Genomic DNA, 15,600 nt, shown 5'->3' on the forward strand with positions numbered 1-15,600 from the left:
GGTTGGTGCAAGTGAACGCAGGAACGAGCGGTTGTGACCGCGTGCATCCGCTCGAACGCCTCACAGACCGGGTCGCGGTGCAATAATTCGCCAATTCATATGCAAAATAGTGAATGCACTTGCAGTTGCGGCTTTATCGCGAGTGCGGCTACATTTGCATGTCCTCACCGAAAAGGGGGCCCGTGCGTGTGTGTGTGTGTGTGAGCCAATCGGGAGCACCGGAAAACGGAGCTCGCTTCCGTAGAACCGTGTTTCGACTGTGACCGTGTTATTCCGCGTGGTACGTATATTGCCACCGTTTAGAGTTGACCGTTGGTTTCTTGCACACGGGACGCGTTTTCACATTTTCCCTCCGATTTGGATTCGATTTAAGATGCCGCGAGTCGTGTTCCGGATCTCCGGAGAGATGCGCCTGAGCCTTCGCCTGATATCGGGGACGTAGCGGAAAAAAGGGCACACCAGAGGGGACAGTTTTGCACACAGTTCCCTCTCCCTGCGGCCGCTAGAAACCCCTTCGAGCTGCGGTCGCAAGCACCACACGGGTTCGCGCGCGCCAGCGAAACGGTCCGTTCTATTTAAAGAACTCGGCTTCTCCTCAAGGAGAGGATTTGCCTGAAAATTGTCTTCGATATTATTTTCACCCAGAAACCGTGGCGACAGCGCGAAAATACCGAACGCGCGGGTAAAACGCGGCCAAACGTTGATTTCCCACCCCAGTGGGTGGTGGTGTGGTTGGGTGTGAGAACGAGGGAGATTGTGCGAGAGAGGGTGCGTGAGAAAACGCGCCCAGCCTCCCCCAGCGAGAGATATTGTCGCGTCAGTAGTGAGCTGGTGAGACGAATGAGTGAGTCGTTCGTGAGGATGAGCTCGTGAGTGTGAGTAGCTTCGTGAGAGCACTGCGATGGAGCATGTGAGTGCGCCTGGTGTGTGCTCTTGCGCCTCTCGCGTTGTTTTCAATCTTTCGGGGGCTTTTCCTTACCATTTTCACCCTTTTTTCACACGGTTCATCTCCTTGCTCTTCACTCTCAAACCTCCCACCCCTGGCCGAGGGCCATATTTGCGGCACATGCGCTGTACGGTTTGTTTTGACGGGATTTCGCCAGCTAGTGAGCGTGAGACCCTGGCCGGGGCCAGACGGGTGAGAAAAACCCCCACATCCCGTGTGGCGCTTTTCCTCTCTTTTCGCACACCCGCCACCAGCCCACGGTTTTTTTTTTCTGTCGGCAACGTGCAGCCGACATCCGTCAGACGGTCTCGGTTCGCTCCGGTTGCGATGCTTCTTTTTGCTTTATCCAACGCAACGCGCAACATGCGGGGTGGTTCGCTGGGTGGGTGGTTGGAAAATTCTTACGCACCCAGGCGCGGCCGCGTGCGCGCGGGATTTCAATCAATTTCGACATCAACCGGGGGCGGGCACGGGCGTTCACGAAACGCGGTCATAATTACGCATCCGGCTGCGGGCAACCCGCGGATTTCCCACAGGGTCCTTCCCTCCATTAATCATATCCTGAAGCGTCGCTTGTCGTGCTTGCAATCCTGGCCGAAACCGATCACTTTCAACTGAGGGAAAACGCCCTAGAAGTGCGGCCAAACGAGCGCAGACGGGACAGAAGCGAGGGGAAAAAAAGCAGATGAAAATGAACGCAAATCCTGCAAATGTCATCACTCAGAGAAAAATGAGAGCTAAATATAAATATATTTTCTTGTCGGCTGCCCATTCACCCCTCTCCCCCTTCCTCCCCTCGTTCCTTCATCCCGTTCTTCTCACCCAGTCGTCCCGGCACGTTTTTCCACCCGCGGTAATTATGAACGGTGGAACGGCGTTCAACGCAGCAGTAAAAGGATAGTTGATACGTTTAAAGCACTAACCATGGGTGGGAATGTGGGCGAAAGTGGGTTGAGAGTTGGCAAGGGGGAAGATATTTTTTCACCGTACAACCACTAAGTTGGTAGTAAATCAAACGTACAAGTGTGGTATTTTAACTGCTCGATATCTCTGCCGCGAGCGTTGGGATGTTGCCTCGCGTGCTATAATTGAACCCGATCGAACGCGGTTGAATCCTGTTGAAACGGTGGAACACACTTCCACCTCTCCCTCATCATGTGTGCGTGTGCGTGTGTGTGTGTGTCCGGTTGTGTGGGAAGGTGTTTGGATTCCATCTGCCGAGAAGCTAGAGGGCACCACCGACTGTTGCATAATCGAGCAGGTGGATCGAAAATTCGGTACCTCGTCGATGCCTTTGGAGGCCTGGCGGGTGTTGTTTTTGACTTTCTTGTTGTTCATGACGTACAGGCACATGCTTTTAAGTAAGGGGTTGCTTGATTTGGAAGGAGCATAGTGTGCTTTAGTAGAGTTCGCCATCATGCTTGCTTGTTAATTTATGAATGATGATTGTTTGTCAAGCACTGTTTGGTAGTATACTTGAGATAAGGTTGGATGAACTATGATGTCGTGTATTCCTTTCACTAATGATGGATCCTTTTCTCTCTCTCCGTTTTTTTCCACAGATGCGTATGGATTGATCATCATTCGTGCACGGAATTGACCAGCAACGTGCCATGTAGGGGCTGATAAAAAGACACTAGGTGCGCGCAAAAGTTCGAACCAATTCGAGTGTCTCAAGCAGAGAGTGAGAAAGAAAAAAGCGTAAAAAATAGTGACGATCGTGTGCCGTGAGTGCGTGCAACAAAAGGGCACACCGAAAACCGGAAACCTCGTAGTGGTGGGCTGGAGTATCATGGTGAAGCGTACCGTGGCCGCAGCGGGTAGCTGTGGTGGCAGCGGGTCACCATTACGGTGAACACCGGTCGTCGCAGTGGCCCCCCAGAATGTGTCCAGTGGTGCCGCGGGGGCCAGCCGAGCGTACGGGCTCGTCCTAATGCTGCTGACTTCACTGCTCTCGTCGGCGTGTTCCCTAGCGGTGCCACAGTCGGCGGCACAGAAACACTTCGCACCGGGTGCCGGTGGTGCCGTTGGTGGCGATCAACATCCAGCTGGCACTGTGCCGGTACCGCGGCCTCCACCAACACCACCGGCCAGTACGATCGCTATCCAATCGGCGGTTTCTCTGGCACCGTTCCATCAACCGGACCGGAAGCAACATGGCCACCATCAACAGCGGCGACCACCAGCTGACGGTGGTCATCCGGAGGTGCCACCAGACGACGACGGTGAGCGGCCGGATCTGTACAACCTCACGTTGACCGCGATGAGGCACTACCTGCGTCACCATCTGAACGCGTCCCGGTATGGGAAAACGCCACGCAAACGCTCACACGTGCAGGTGGACGACGTGGATGTCGAGTTTTACCGGCGATTTAAGGAGTTTAACAGCAGCCAAGCCGCGATGGATGGTGCCGCAGGTCAACCATTGAACGTGTCCCATCCGATCGGGTTTGAACCGACTGTTTCACCTCGGAAGGACGATCCCGGTGAGTCCGTGACGCCCGCTATCGAGCCTATCACGTCGTCGTCCTCTCCGATCGTGTCCTCCGTGGGGACGTCGGTGACACCGTCGGGAAGCCAGCGAGACTACAACGTGCTCATGGATGATCCACGCGGGTATATCACGGCGTCATCGTCCTCATTCCCGATGCGTCCGGGCAAGACGACCACCAGCTGGAACAACACCTTCGTCCGGCATAGAGGTGAGTGAGGCATAGAGAGGGATAAATTTATGGTCCGATCCGTCCGATCGGATCGCATCCGTGGCAGCGCTCGTTAAATCGCTCATTTTATGGTCATCCCAGCGGACGTGTGACACTTCTCGCGGTTTTTTTCTCCCCGTGATGGGCGCAGATTGAGTGTCACCGTTGGGGTTTGATTTTTTTTACTGCGGTCCTTCTCACCGCGGGTTTCCTTTTAATCCGTCACGACGTCGCCCTGGCCGGTGACATTGCCAAATATTGCCCGTAAAGCAGCCGGATAAGTCCAAAACCGGCTTCCTGGGGCCGTGGTTTGGTGGTATTAGTGTGCCGGTGGTTAAGATTTCACTGGAATCTCCGTTTTTATTCATTAACGAACTGGCACGGAGAGCCAGCCGCAGGGCATGAATAATGATTGCTTGCATTCGGCGCGAGTCTCGACGTGTCGGTTGGGCAGTTGCTTTGCCGTTTTTAGGACGTCTGTAATGGACACCGGACTCACCGCGAGAAGGTGCAGTCGTCGGAGTCGGTGCAGTTGCTGCTGCCCTGGGTACTGGAGGAGGAACCGCAGGATTAATAGACCGCGGAGATAGGGCCCTTGTTTGAGGACGAATCTTTGACGCCGGTTTTAATGGGCGTGCGCGTGAGCAAACGAAACCGGATTCCGGATTCCTCTGGTGCATCTCAGGATGGTCGTTTGGATGGTTCAAGCGCAGCCCGAGTCTTGCTGATCTGCCAATTGCATATTCATTTGGCCGTCGTCCGGATCAAACTCTCGGTTTCGAAAGGTTCATGGTTAAATGGAAATGAGTGGCCGGCTTGGTACCTGGGACGCGGGGATCGCTTTTTATTTCGCTTCCACCAAGCAGTCGATCAGGATTTGAATGGTAAATCGGTGTACGGAGTCTGCGAATGTCTTGTGGATCGGGGCCATGTTGCAGTGACAGGGCTAGATGGACAGCAAAGCGTGAAGTAACCACCGCACCCGAGGTTGCAGTTGCTACCTTTCATGCAAGATCATGGAAGATCATGATCAGATCAGTTTCTCCAAAGGAATGTTTTCTTTGCATCAGTAGCACTTTGCTCGTTTTGGATTACGGAACTACAACCTAGAACAATGATAAAATAAACGAGGGATCCGGTTCCATGTTAGTTCCTTAAACGTAACTCGCGCAATGAAGTGTTCTATCAGCGAATATGTACTAAGAAATCGAGGATAGTACCCGTTAAAACAGAGTCTTGCAGACATATTTTACTCCACGGTGGGTGTAGTACTACTCGTGAGCATACAAACGTGACGCCTTCTACGGCTACCGTTGGTATATACTTGACAGCTGTCACAAAGATACTGTCAACGAAATTGCCACTGGTTTTGCACTATGAAATAAAAAAAATCACAGATTCCACTCCTGCACATTCCCTCTCTGAAGCGTCCATCGCGTAATGAAATTTGCGTAATTAAATTAATGCTGTCCGCAGGGTTTGAATGGTGTCCTTCTCAGCTCGATAACCACTGGAACGCATGAAACCCTAGCGATAAAATGCTACAGTTTGTCTGCAGTTCAGCTGCAGCGAGCCCCCAAATCGGGACGCCTGTATCTCGTGATCCCAATCTGGTCCTCGATTCCCTACAACCCCCACAGACGGACACGAAGAAACGGACTTTCAGAACACGGCGGGATCGTGCCATGTGTTCCCGTTCGTCCGCAAAACAACGAAACAAGAAAACCCCAAATCTCACACAGTCGGCGGTGTGTTTGAACGTTTAAAAAAATGCCGACATAGCGCATGGCCCCACGGTTATCAGTTCGGCGGAATCTACCGTCTCCAGCTTATTTCTTTGCATTCGCGACGGGACCAACCAATTCGACAGCTCTAACCCCACGACTCTGTCGCCATTGACATTCCCATCTGTTGCCGCCAATGGTTCGGACCTGCAGGCTGCGCCTTAAACGCTCGCCGGTCACGAAATAAACAAATTTGTATCTAGTTTATTTATTTATGCGCCCAAGGGGACTCCTCCAGTGGAGGCGGCTATTTCGGTTGCAGGAGCGTGCGAAGTTGAAGCCGCCACTGCGGATAGATTGAAATTTGCTCCCTGCATCAGCATGATAACACGCACTGATTACATCTCCTCCGAGCACTGCCCGAACGCTCGTAGGGTCTACATCTACAGGAGTTCCCCCGCTGATGTGCGACCTAGATTCGAGCAAGGGTTTGGTTTTATGGTCAAGTTGGTGGCCATCGTTTTGTTTCACTGCCATCGGGAGCTCTATCACGTCGACACCCGCGCACGTCGGATAAATGCACCGACCACTGAACGGCCTCATGGCCAATGCCTTCGGTAAAACCACCACCCAAGCATCGAGAGGAACTGACCTACGGCTATGGCTAAGAATCAAGCGATCTCTACCGACCAGCCAGGCTTGACACGGACGCGGTTCAACGTTGCACTCTCATTTGCATACCAGATGGAAGTCAATTGATAGCACACGGAGTGGACCGAAGATCCGGGCAGTGAATGAATGGGCATCAGTGTTTCGATTGCGGGCCACTGATAGTGGCGTTGGTTTCTTAGTTTTCGGCCACAGAACCACGTTATGCTCTCGCCTAGTGAAGGTGGACGGTACAAACACACAAAAAAGGGCATCTCTTAGCACACACAACCTCAAGGCTGCCGGTGTGCGCTCTCGTGGAAGGCGCTGGTCTCATCATTTTCATTTCGTTGACTTGCAAATTTATGCGCGAACTATCTTTCGCATGGTACGATGCTCGTCACCCCGTGTCTTGACGTTTTGTGAGGTTTGGCAACTCACGCAGAGTGCGAGTTGATTAAGTTTATTGTACGGGTCTAGATTTGAAAGCCGGCTGCATTGCATTGGGAGCTTCAATTTACGGTGGTTCGGGTGTGGTTTCGTCGTTTTAAATGCGTGAAAACTGATTTTTTTGGCCTTCGCCCATTTAGTTCAGCATCCGCAAGGCCAGCATGGCCAGCTGTTTTTAAGTGTAGAATTTAACGACGAATGAATACGAATACCAGCTTTTGTTTTTGGGGAGAAATTAAAGTACCGCTATAAAACTCCAATCAAAACTTTGTCATCATTTCGCATAATCGTTTTCGCATCTCTCGTGTGCGTCTCGTACGATTTTTTGTTCACAATTCAAATACTTCGCACCATATTTGGATACGTTTAAATACGCCTCACAAAACGTTGCACCGTTCGGAATGCACCATGGGTACGATGAAGCACATAAAACGTCCTTGGATTTTTATGACCTCCAGCCGGGACGGTCCGCAGAAACAGCATCTGCATCCGAAAGCACCGTTTTCCGTGCCAGAGAAAGCCGATTATCTTCCCGGCTGGGGCAACAATGCGCTCGGGCGTGCTCGTCCGGTACCGCCACCATATCGAGGCCGTAATTGCAGCGAAGCCATTTTCATTGCCCTTCCCAATTCCACCGGCACTGGATATGGAACCGGTCAGGTTTTTGGTGCGCAACGTGTGCAATTTTAATTCCTCCCTGTTGGGTCGCTTTCGTACTCTCTCGTTCTCTGTTCCTCTCGGCTGGAGGGTAGTGTTGCAGTTTTTAATTTATGCCCACCGGCCGGACGATTTATCCCAAGCTATGCACGGGCCAGTAATTATCGTGTGCGCTCCGGCCCGGCCCGGAGCACTATCGCTTTACGAACCACGAAACCCACCGGCCAAACGGTGACCCACTCTGTGCCGGCACCTGGTGGGATAGTTTATCCAAGATTTACGCTTAGACAACGCGGACTGGGCCGGCTCGAACTAGGCTCCGAGTGGCGCCGGAAGGAAACGCGATATGCTCGTGCAACGACACACAGCTGCTGCTGCTGGAAAATACCATACATTCTCTCGTGTCGAGGATGCAAACAAAAAATATTATCGGCCCATAACTCATACTTAAGCGCCCATCGCTCGAAGCAGGCGGCCAGCACCGGGGCCCGATCGTCGCCAACCGATGGCGTGCAAAAATCGTAAATGTCCAACCGAGAAGTAATAGGCCATTGGAAAGTGTCGCTGCCGTCTTCGGACACACACTGGTCGTTAAGGGTTCGCAGCGATACGTTGCGGTCCCGGCAAAAAAAGGACCCCATGCCCATCCCTTCGACCGGGCCGAACGAATGTGGAATGGAATTAAAATGTTCGTACATATACGCACCGGCAATGGTGTCTGGAAGGTGTTTTTTTTTTTATTTTACCATCCCATGTACCTCGACGAGCGCAACAACCGCCAAAATAAAACACCAAAGCGTGAAAAAACCATGCACAACCGTCCTAAAAAAATGAATATAAAATCGCGCACGATGACGTTATGCGCTGCAAATGAGTTTAAACGGCGTAAAGTGTGAAACTGCAACGGTGCCTCGGTTGGGCGGGCGGCGTGCGTGTGTCAGCGGCCATAAAAGAACGGTAAAATTTGGCATGAAAAAATAATTACGACCTCTGCCATCTGTCAGCTCCGTTGGCCGCGTGCGTTTGTTCGTTTCTACGCCACTGCAACGTTTTCCGCGCGCCACCAAACGTCAGATTGACAGCGGGCGAAAGTGACAGCGGCGCTGACGTGTCCGTCCGTTGCGCCGCCGACGACGAGGACGACAAGGACGACGGTGGCGTTAAATGGGTGGTTTTGTTGGGACTGACAATTCCGCCGGCGGGTCTGGAAAATAGCCATAAAGCGCTCGGCAACGATTGATAGCACTGCATCGGGCCTGGCCATCGCCTGACCGCGAGAGATCGTCGCGCTCTCCGGTGGATACTGTAACGATTTGCAACTGAGAGGTCCTGGGCGCCGCGCATTGCTGGGAGGCGGATGGCAATCGCTTGAATAACGGTTATGGTGCATTGGCTGCAACAATTAGCCGCCGTTTAATGGCGAGCGACGAGATATTAAAAGCAGACATCTGCATTCGGTGGAAGTTATGGACACAACAATGGACCCACCCGGCTGCGAGGGAGAAGATGGACACGATTCGTACCTTTTTTTTAACCGCGGATAGGTGGAGTCTTCTTTTTTCTCCCGAAAGCGAGGGTGTGACTTGTTTCGTTGAAATTTGGGAGATGTTAAAGCGTAATTTAAGATGGCTGTTTGAATCTATACTGAAAATAAGAGAAGCTTCTTCGTATTGTGAAAATATATGACTCCTTTTGCCACTCAATAATCAATTCTGCGTTTATTTCGATTTGTACATAGCTGCTTACAAGCTAATTTGTTCAAGTACTTATCTATAATGTATCCTTTTTGTTTAAAAAATAAGAGAAAATATGATCATCTCGTGTACTTATTAAAATGGTATAAATATTGAAAGTAACTTTTACACACACTGAATGGCAAAAATAAAGTGTGAATAAAATTGAAAAATTGCAATAAAGGGTTTTACAAAATTCATCATCCATATTGACAAAAAAACTACCCTTTCCCACTTGCATCACGGTCCCCGCTTCCAACACATGCATCTTCCCTGCCGGTTTCATTGTGCCGTGATTTGTGCCAAATGTCGCTGATAATGAACTGGCCACGTTTATTCCTGTCTCTCGAACACGTCGCGAGAAAATCCCACCGGCATCCCGGCACAGACGGTGATACTTTGTTGCCGAACGGGACGTTGATAAATCCGACGCTGAATGAAATCATAATTCGCATTATAAAAGAGTGACTGGCGTGCGGATTGTAGCACTTCCTCCTTCTTGGTTCGCCGGCGGCTCTGCCTGGTCCTGCCAAAGGTGGGAATTATCTCGCGAACGCAAGGCCCGCGTAACGGACGGCCAAGAGAAAAAAAAGGACTTCTGTTGGGTGTTCCAGTGGGGCTTTTTTTCTCTCCACAATCCCCACCCAGCCTTCGTTCATCCCTCAGCATGAGAAAGAACTGCACTTTCTGATTGGCTCGGTGCGCTTCCGTGAGCACACGCCAGTTGCAGTCTGTGTGATTTAATCCTGTGCGAGGCTGATTTATTTGCATGCCCATGCATATGCAATGCCCGGATGCACCAACAACAGCACCGCCGCGAGGTGTGATTAAAGACCCGACATGAAGGCTTTCCATCCGTCTGCGTTCGCTCGCACAATGGCGGACATTTGGTAGTTGCAGAAGGGATTCGTTCTTTTTTTTTTGCTTTTCATTTCTCATTTGCAATGGATGTTTGTATCCGTTTGAAATGGATCCTGGGCTCTGACGTAGAAGAAGCGATGTCGCAACTATAATTGAAACACTGCGACCTATTTCTAATGCGCCAGTAGGCTATGAGGCATCATTTTTACATTGTTGCCTTCTTCGCACCATGCAAAAATAAATGCATCCGTTGATTAGTAGGCGATACTCAATGCGTGACTTGAGCTTTGCCGCAAAGAGTACAAATCATCGAACAGTTCATAGGCAATAACAAGATATTGCACTTCGTTTAAAACTCAGCCGATAATTTCCCAGCAAATCAACTCTGTCTCACTCCCAAAAAAAAAGTCCAAAAAGTTGATCTGCATGAGGCCGACTGGGGTGTGTTTTTGGCCCGTTCACCTTCCCGGGGAGTGTCAAATAAAAAGCGTCAGTTTATATTAGAAGTCACATATCGTTTGTGGTTTCTTATTTGCGGCCAGTTCCGTGAGGTAAAGACCAACAGAGAACACGTGTCGCATTTTTATACCCCCTTGCACGGATCGAAGGAAAACGGAACGACGAAGTGAACCTCGCGACAGATAACCCGTATCGGACCAGCTGAGCCCATGGAGTCGTGTATTCGGAGGTGAGTTTTTCCTCCACTAATCCACTCCTGTTTCGCTCTATCTCGGGGAAAAGCCAAGCCCGAGGGAGCCAGCATGATCTAGTCTCGAAAGTTTTTACTACACGAGTCCCGGTGGCAAAGTTCCTCGCCTGTGGTCGCGAGGCACACCGGCTGGTTTCCGCGAGGGTTTCCACCCGCCGGCAATACCAAACCAGAGGTCGCTGTGTTTTCCACTGGCACGTTCCCATACCGGCTCATTTGGCCTGGTGTACAGGGCTCGGTTGAGGAACAGCCCGGCTGCAGAAGAGAGGGACTTCGGCTAAAAAGTTTAGCCGACAAGCGCCACCGGAGAACATAAGCAAATGGGATTAAATTTGGCAACAGTTTGTGCTTCATAATTTATGCAAAATTATGAGTTTATAAATCAAGCGTTTCTTGTTCGTTTGCAGCCGTCCTTTTCCGCTCCTCTTGTCACCCAATCGGGGCTAACTCGCGTCACCCTTCGGTTGCGGCTGACTTCTCGGTAGAATGTGTTTTGGAGAAGCTTTTTTTTCGAGGGCTTGTCGCCTTTTTTGGTGGGGTTTATTTCGCCTCACGAGCGCCAACACCCGGGGCACGTCGAGACGGGTCTCACATTTCCAATTTCTTAGTTCGATCTCTGCCACGTCACATCCCTCGCTGGTTCTCCTGTGGTCACGAACCCGTCCATGAGGGAATCGTCTGTTGGTTTTTTTTTTCTTCGCATACCAACCTTTAACCGATCGTCGAAGCAGATCACTTACTCCGGGGTCGCGGTTCAGAAATGTGATATAGCCCCTCCGGGACGCTCGTCCTGAGGACGCGGTTCGTGGAATAAAATTTTATGCACCTTCCGATCGTGTGCGCCGTTGGGCTTCGGCTGTATTTCATGCGATTTGATGATTGTTGGCTCTTGCGGTTGCATTTTGATTGCCTTTGGATGCGCTCGCTTCGTCTCCGGAGCTGTCTCGAGGTATCGTATGAAGTTAGCGATTTTATTAACCAGCCTCGAGTATGATTTAGATCGAATTTGGTTTAGTTTCATGCCTTGGATGGGGTCAGATCGGATAGGCACTTGGTTCGGTTGCTCGCGAGCACGTGCATCATCTCTTTCATCGATGGAACGAGGTGAACTGGCACGTACATAAAGTCGTACATTAGCTGAAAGGCTCCAACCACCTTTGCAGGAGTATGCAAATTGGAGTAAGATCATTTCAAATCATCGTACCGGTGGATTCATTCGGCGGGAAAATACGCACTTGTAGAAGCAAACCTTTACTCACTTGTTTAAATATATCAAGAAGATTTACAAATATTGTTGCAGCCAGCGAGTATTTTTCAGTTATTTTAACTGTAAAAACAATCATCATTTCATTTCAACTTAACCTCGTGAATGCATATGCTTTTACAAGGATGTTTCATTGTTTTAAAATCCTCGAGACGAGCTCACATGTTCAACAATGTGTTTTTGCTTCGAAGCCAAGCGTTTTCCTTTTCCCCATTCAGCCATCCGGTGAAAGCTCACGATTCATTCGACCCTCCCGTTAGCGTCTTATTTATTGAACTCTGTGCCGTGGTTACTCCCTGCAAGGAATAAAAAACAATTTTCCCCGGAGGTTACGGGCAAATACCTTCCGGTTAGTCCGATTACACGCCACGTTCCCCCGGTGACGGTGGTCCTTTCGAGCTTTCGTGTACCCAGGTTCGGGCCGGTAATCCATTCCTTTTCCGGCAGTACTAAACCTTTTCTGACGGGTCTCCGGGTCCGGTATTATCCTCTTACAGGTCATCCGCACCCGATCGTTCCCCGTCCCTGGGACGTCGGCTCAGACAGTCAATCACGGGTAATCCGGTACGCGCGCGTCGCAACATTTGTTCGACTGTTCGGTTGCGTTTCGTCCTTGGGGAGCGCGAAATTGGATTTTCTTTACGGTTGCCTCGTTCGGCGCCTAATTTGCCCGCCAACGGTGCTGCTTAGTAGCTGCTTAGTGCCAGGTGAACCTCCCCAATCAGCCAGTCCTGGGAAGCTGTCACATTGGCGAGAGACGTCTCACCCCGTTCGGGCGTGTCGGGATCGATTCCGGCCAGCGTTCCGCCGGTTTTCGCCATTAGCGGCATTTGCGCCGTTCGGTTTCGTTTGCATGCTATTGCCTGGCCTGGCTAAGGTCGAGATCGGTCACCTCCAGTGTGTGTGTGTGTGTGTGTGTGTGTGTGGCCACGTGTCGTGGACTTGAGGGTGAATGGCGAAGGGCACACACAAGTGGACGCGTTGTGCTTCCACGCGCCTGCACCGTGGCTGAGTGAAGTCGTGCCAGTCTAGACAGGGACTAGACTTCATAAAAAGCGACCGAAAGCATGCATGCATTTTCACGCTTCCGAGCACACGGGACGGACGAGCAAGCAAGCGAACGGGCCGGGCAGACTCGAGACACAATGCCGCCGGAATCCTTCGTTCTCCATGTTCCGTTCGTTCCTTGCCCGGTGATGCATACGGCCGGGTTAGCGTTTACCTTTGATCAAGCGGCACACGATTCAGGCGAACGGTCGTGCAACAATTTTGGGAAATTTTTCCCGCTCGCGGGGTGAACGGTGGTCGCTTTTCCGATGCTTCTCGGATTGTCCGGGGTGCGGTGGGCTGGGTCTTGCTTTGATCCACAGTAAAAAGGCGTTTGACAAGTTCGCTTCGGGTTCGATTTGTTTCCAGCGTGGCATCCGTGGACGCTAGGTAGCTGTACCGTGCCGTAGTGCCATATCGATCGTATCACCCACAGCAGGACGGTGCTTAAGAAGGGGCCGAATAAATCATTATTTCTTCCCTTCCTTTGATATGCAATTGTCGGGCCGAGGCAACAACACAAGACAGCAACCTCCTCAAAAAGGAAAGCGGGAAATAAAATCAAACTGAGTTTTTAATTTACGGGACAGGATAGCTCGGAAGCACCATTCCGTTTTGTGAAGACAAAATCCCAGCCGAAGGGCGTTCGTTTAGGGGGGGTGGGAGCTTTTCCTATCAGACCGAGTTTTCCTAAGCGAAGCACAAAAAAAAAACATACCGAGAAAAGCCAGAGCAATTGCAATCGTTTGGCGGTGGTGATTTTCGCCTCATGCGACTTCCGGTGCATTCCACAGTGCCGAGAAAGGAAATGGATGCAGGCATCGTTTCGTTGAATACAAAAAAAGTAAAATAAAATAAAGCAAACGTAAAGCCAGTGCACCAGTCTTAGATCTCGTTTGTCCGGGTTGTTTTTTCGTTTCTTTCTCGCTTTAATCAACAGCATAATTACTTTGCAACGCTGAACGGTTCCGTGCTCGTTTTAATCAGCAGACAATCTAAATGGTAATTAAACGGAGACGAAACGGACCGGATTTCGAGCCCGGAACTGGAGGTTGAGACTTTGCTACCGCGGGTGTTTCGTCGGCCGTCGATCGAGCTAGATTTGGAGCTTGGTGCCGTTAATGAAATCGAAATTGTAAAGTTGCGAAACGAGCGAAATTGATAGATTATTAAATTTAAATTTTAAATCAACCAACTGTCTGCCCTTTGAGATGGGGTTGAGGTGTATTAGATTAAACCGAGATAGCGAGTCTCCGCTGCCCGGCTCCCTGGGCTGGAGTTAATTAGTAAACCTCGCTCGCGGTGCGAGACATGATTTAAGAATAAACAAACCGAAAAACAAAAGTCTCTTCACTCGTTCGAACAAAGAAATTCGCGCCCAATTTAGTCTCCCCTTTGGTTTGTCTCGCTCGCGAGTTCTTTTTTGCCGCCCAAATTCGCACGCCGAAAAACGAGCAAGCGAATATTTATATTTTTGATTAACAGCCCGCTGTCAGTGATGGATGATGCATGCGGTTTTAATATGCAGATCAGCCATCGCGCCGCGGAACGTCGTGCACAGAAAGGGCAGCAGCGTGCACGAGGCCTTCGAATAGGTCAATTAAATGACTGATGATCATCCAAATGCGACAGCGAGCGCTTTGAATTGGAGTTCCACCGGAAGGATTGGGTGAAACGGTGCATCGAAAGGGCGGAAAAGGAGACAGAGGTCCGACGCAAACGGGCACTGTTTCGGAGGTGCCAAAACCAGACATCCGTCATTTGACGCGACGCATCAGCAAGCGGCTTGGATAGAGTAAAAAAAACATTACAAAGCCCGCTTGAAAAGAGAGAATAATAACACAAATCCTTACGGACAAGTGGAGCAAAAAAAGAAGCAAAATATTTCCTCCACACTGGGATTTTTCTTGTCGTTTTCGCGTGGGCAGCAGATTGAAGGATTCGCGGGCAGCCCTTAAAAGACGGCTTCCCGTGTTTAATCAATCTTGGCGCGTCGTAAATACGAAAACAATTTGCGATCCTTGTGACTATGTAAGATCGCGAAATAAACCGTTCGGAATTGAATTAAAAATCTCGACAAGGTGGTGGTATACGATTGAAAACTGGAATACGAACACAAGCAGTGGGCGGTACGGTGAAATTGGAGCACATTATTCAGTGGATTCGGCTAGAACAGAAGATGATCCACAAGAAAAGGATGCCACGAAAGCATACCGGCGAGGTTATTGCACTGTGAACGCGAGGGCACTAAAGCAAAGTGCAGCCCTCGCTCTTAGGGAAGATGTAAGGCTGGCTGGACCAGCGCAAGGACGAAAAAGGGGAAAGACCTACCGAGGCTCTCTCTCTCTTTCTCGCACAAACACAAACACGCAGCCACATCCTACATCACAAACCCGCTCGGCGAACCCTGAAAGTGAGCAAAATAAATGTCGTCTGGAAATTTATGCTGCTGCTGCTGCTGCTGCTGCTGCTCCTACGGCTCCTAGCAGTAGTTGGGGTTGCATTCCGACTGGCCCAAGTGAGCGAGGTCCCGCCGCATACGTGCGCACATTCTCGCGCTGGCCGTGGGGGTTTTTGGCCGTGGTTCATAAATTTCGACTCTAAATGATCGATTAATTATGGAAAGCATCCATCCCTCCCGATTCCATTCGCGCGACGCTTTGTCCGTTTTGTCTTCTCCGAGTTTCAGACGTTTTTTTTTGCCTTCGTCCCATTCTGCTTTATTCCCATCCTTTGGCTGGATTGTACCGTTCGCGTCTTCTGCTGCCTTGCTGCCGGTTTCTCGAGCTATCGCTCGGACACGTCCCGCCGTCGACTGTTCGATAAAAGTATTAAAAACGGTCAGCGTGATGAATCGCA

General features: G+C 50.5%; 1 protein-coding gene across 1 annotated transcript in view; it reads left to right on the forward strand.

The window, feature by feature from the left end:
* Positions 1–2,738: 2,738 nt before the first annotated feature.
* LOC128724980 (uncharacterized) overlaps positions 2,739–15,600 on the forward strand; it is a 111,929-nt gene continuing 99,067 nt past the window's right edge. The window contains exons 1-2 of the mRNA XM_053818700.1: positions 2,739–2,766; positions 2,818–3,648. Of these exons, the coding sequence (XP_053674675.1) occupies positions 2,739–2,766; positions 2,818–3,648 (859 nt within the window). The remainder of the gene's footprint in view (positions 2,767–2,817; positions 3,649–15,600) is intronic.

This window comes from Anopheles nili, chromosome 3 (assembly GCF_943737925.1).
Source record: "Anopheles nili chromosome 3, idAnoNiliSN_F5_01, whole genome shotgun sequence".
NCBI classification, from domain to species: domain Eukaryota; kingdom Metazoa; phylum Arthropoda; class Insecta; order Diptera; family Culicidae; genus Anopheles; species Anopheles nili.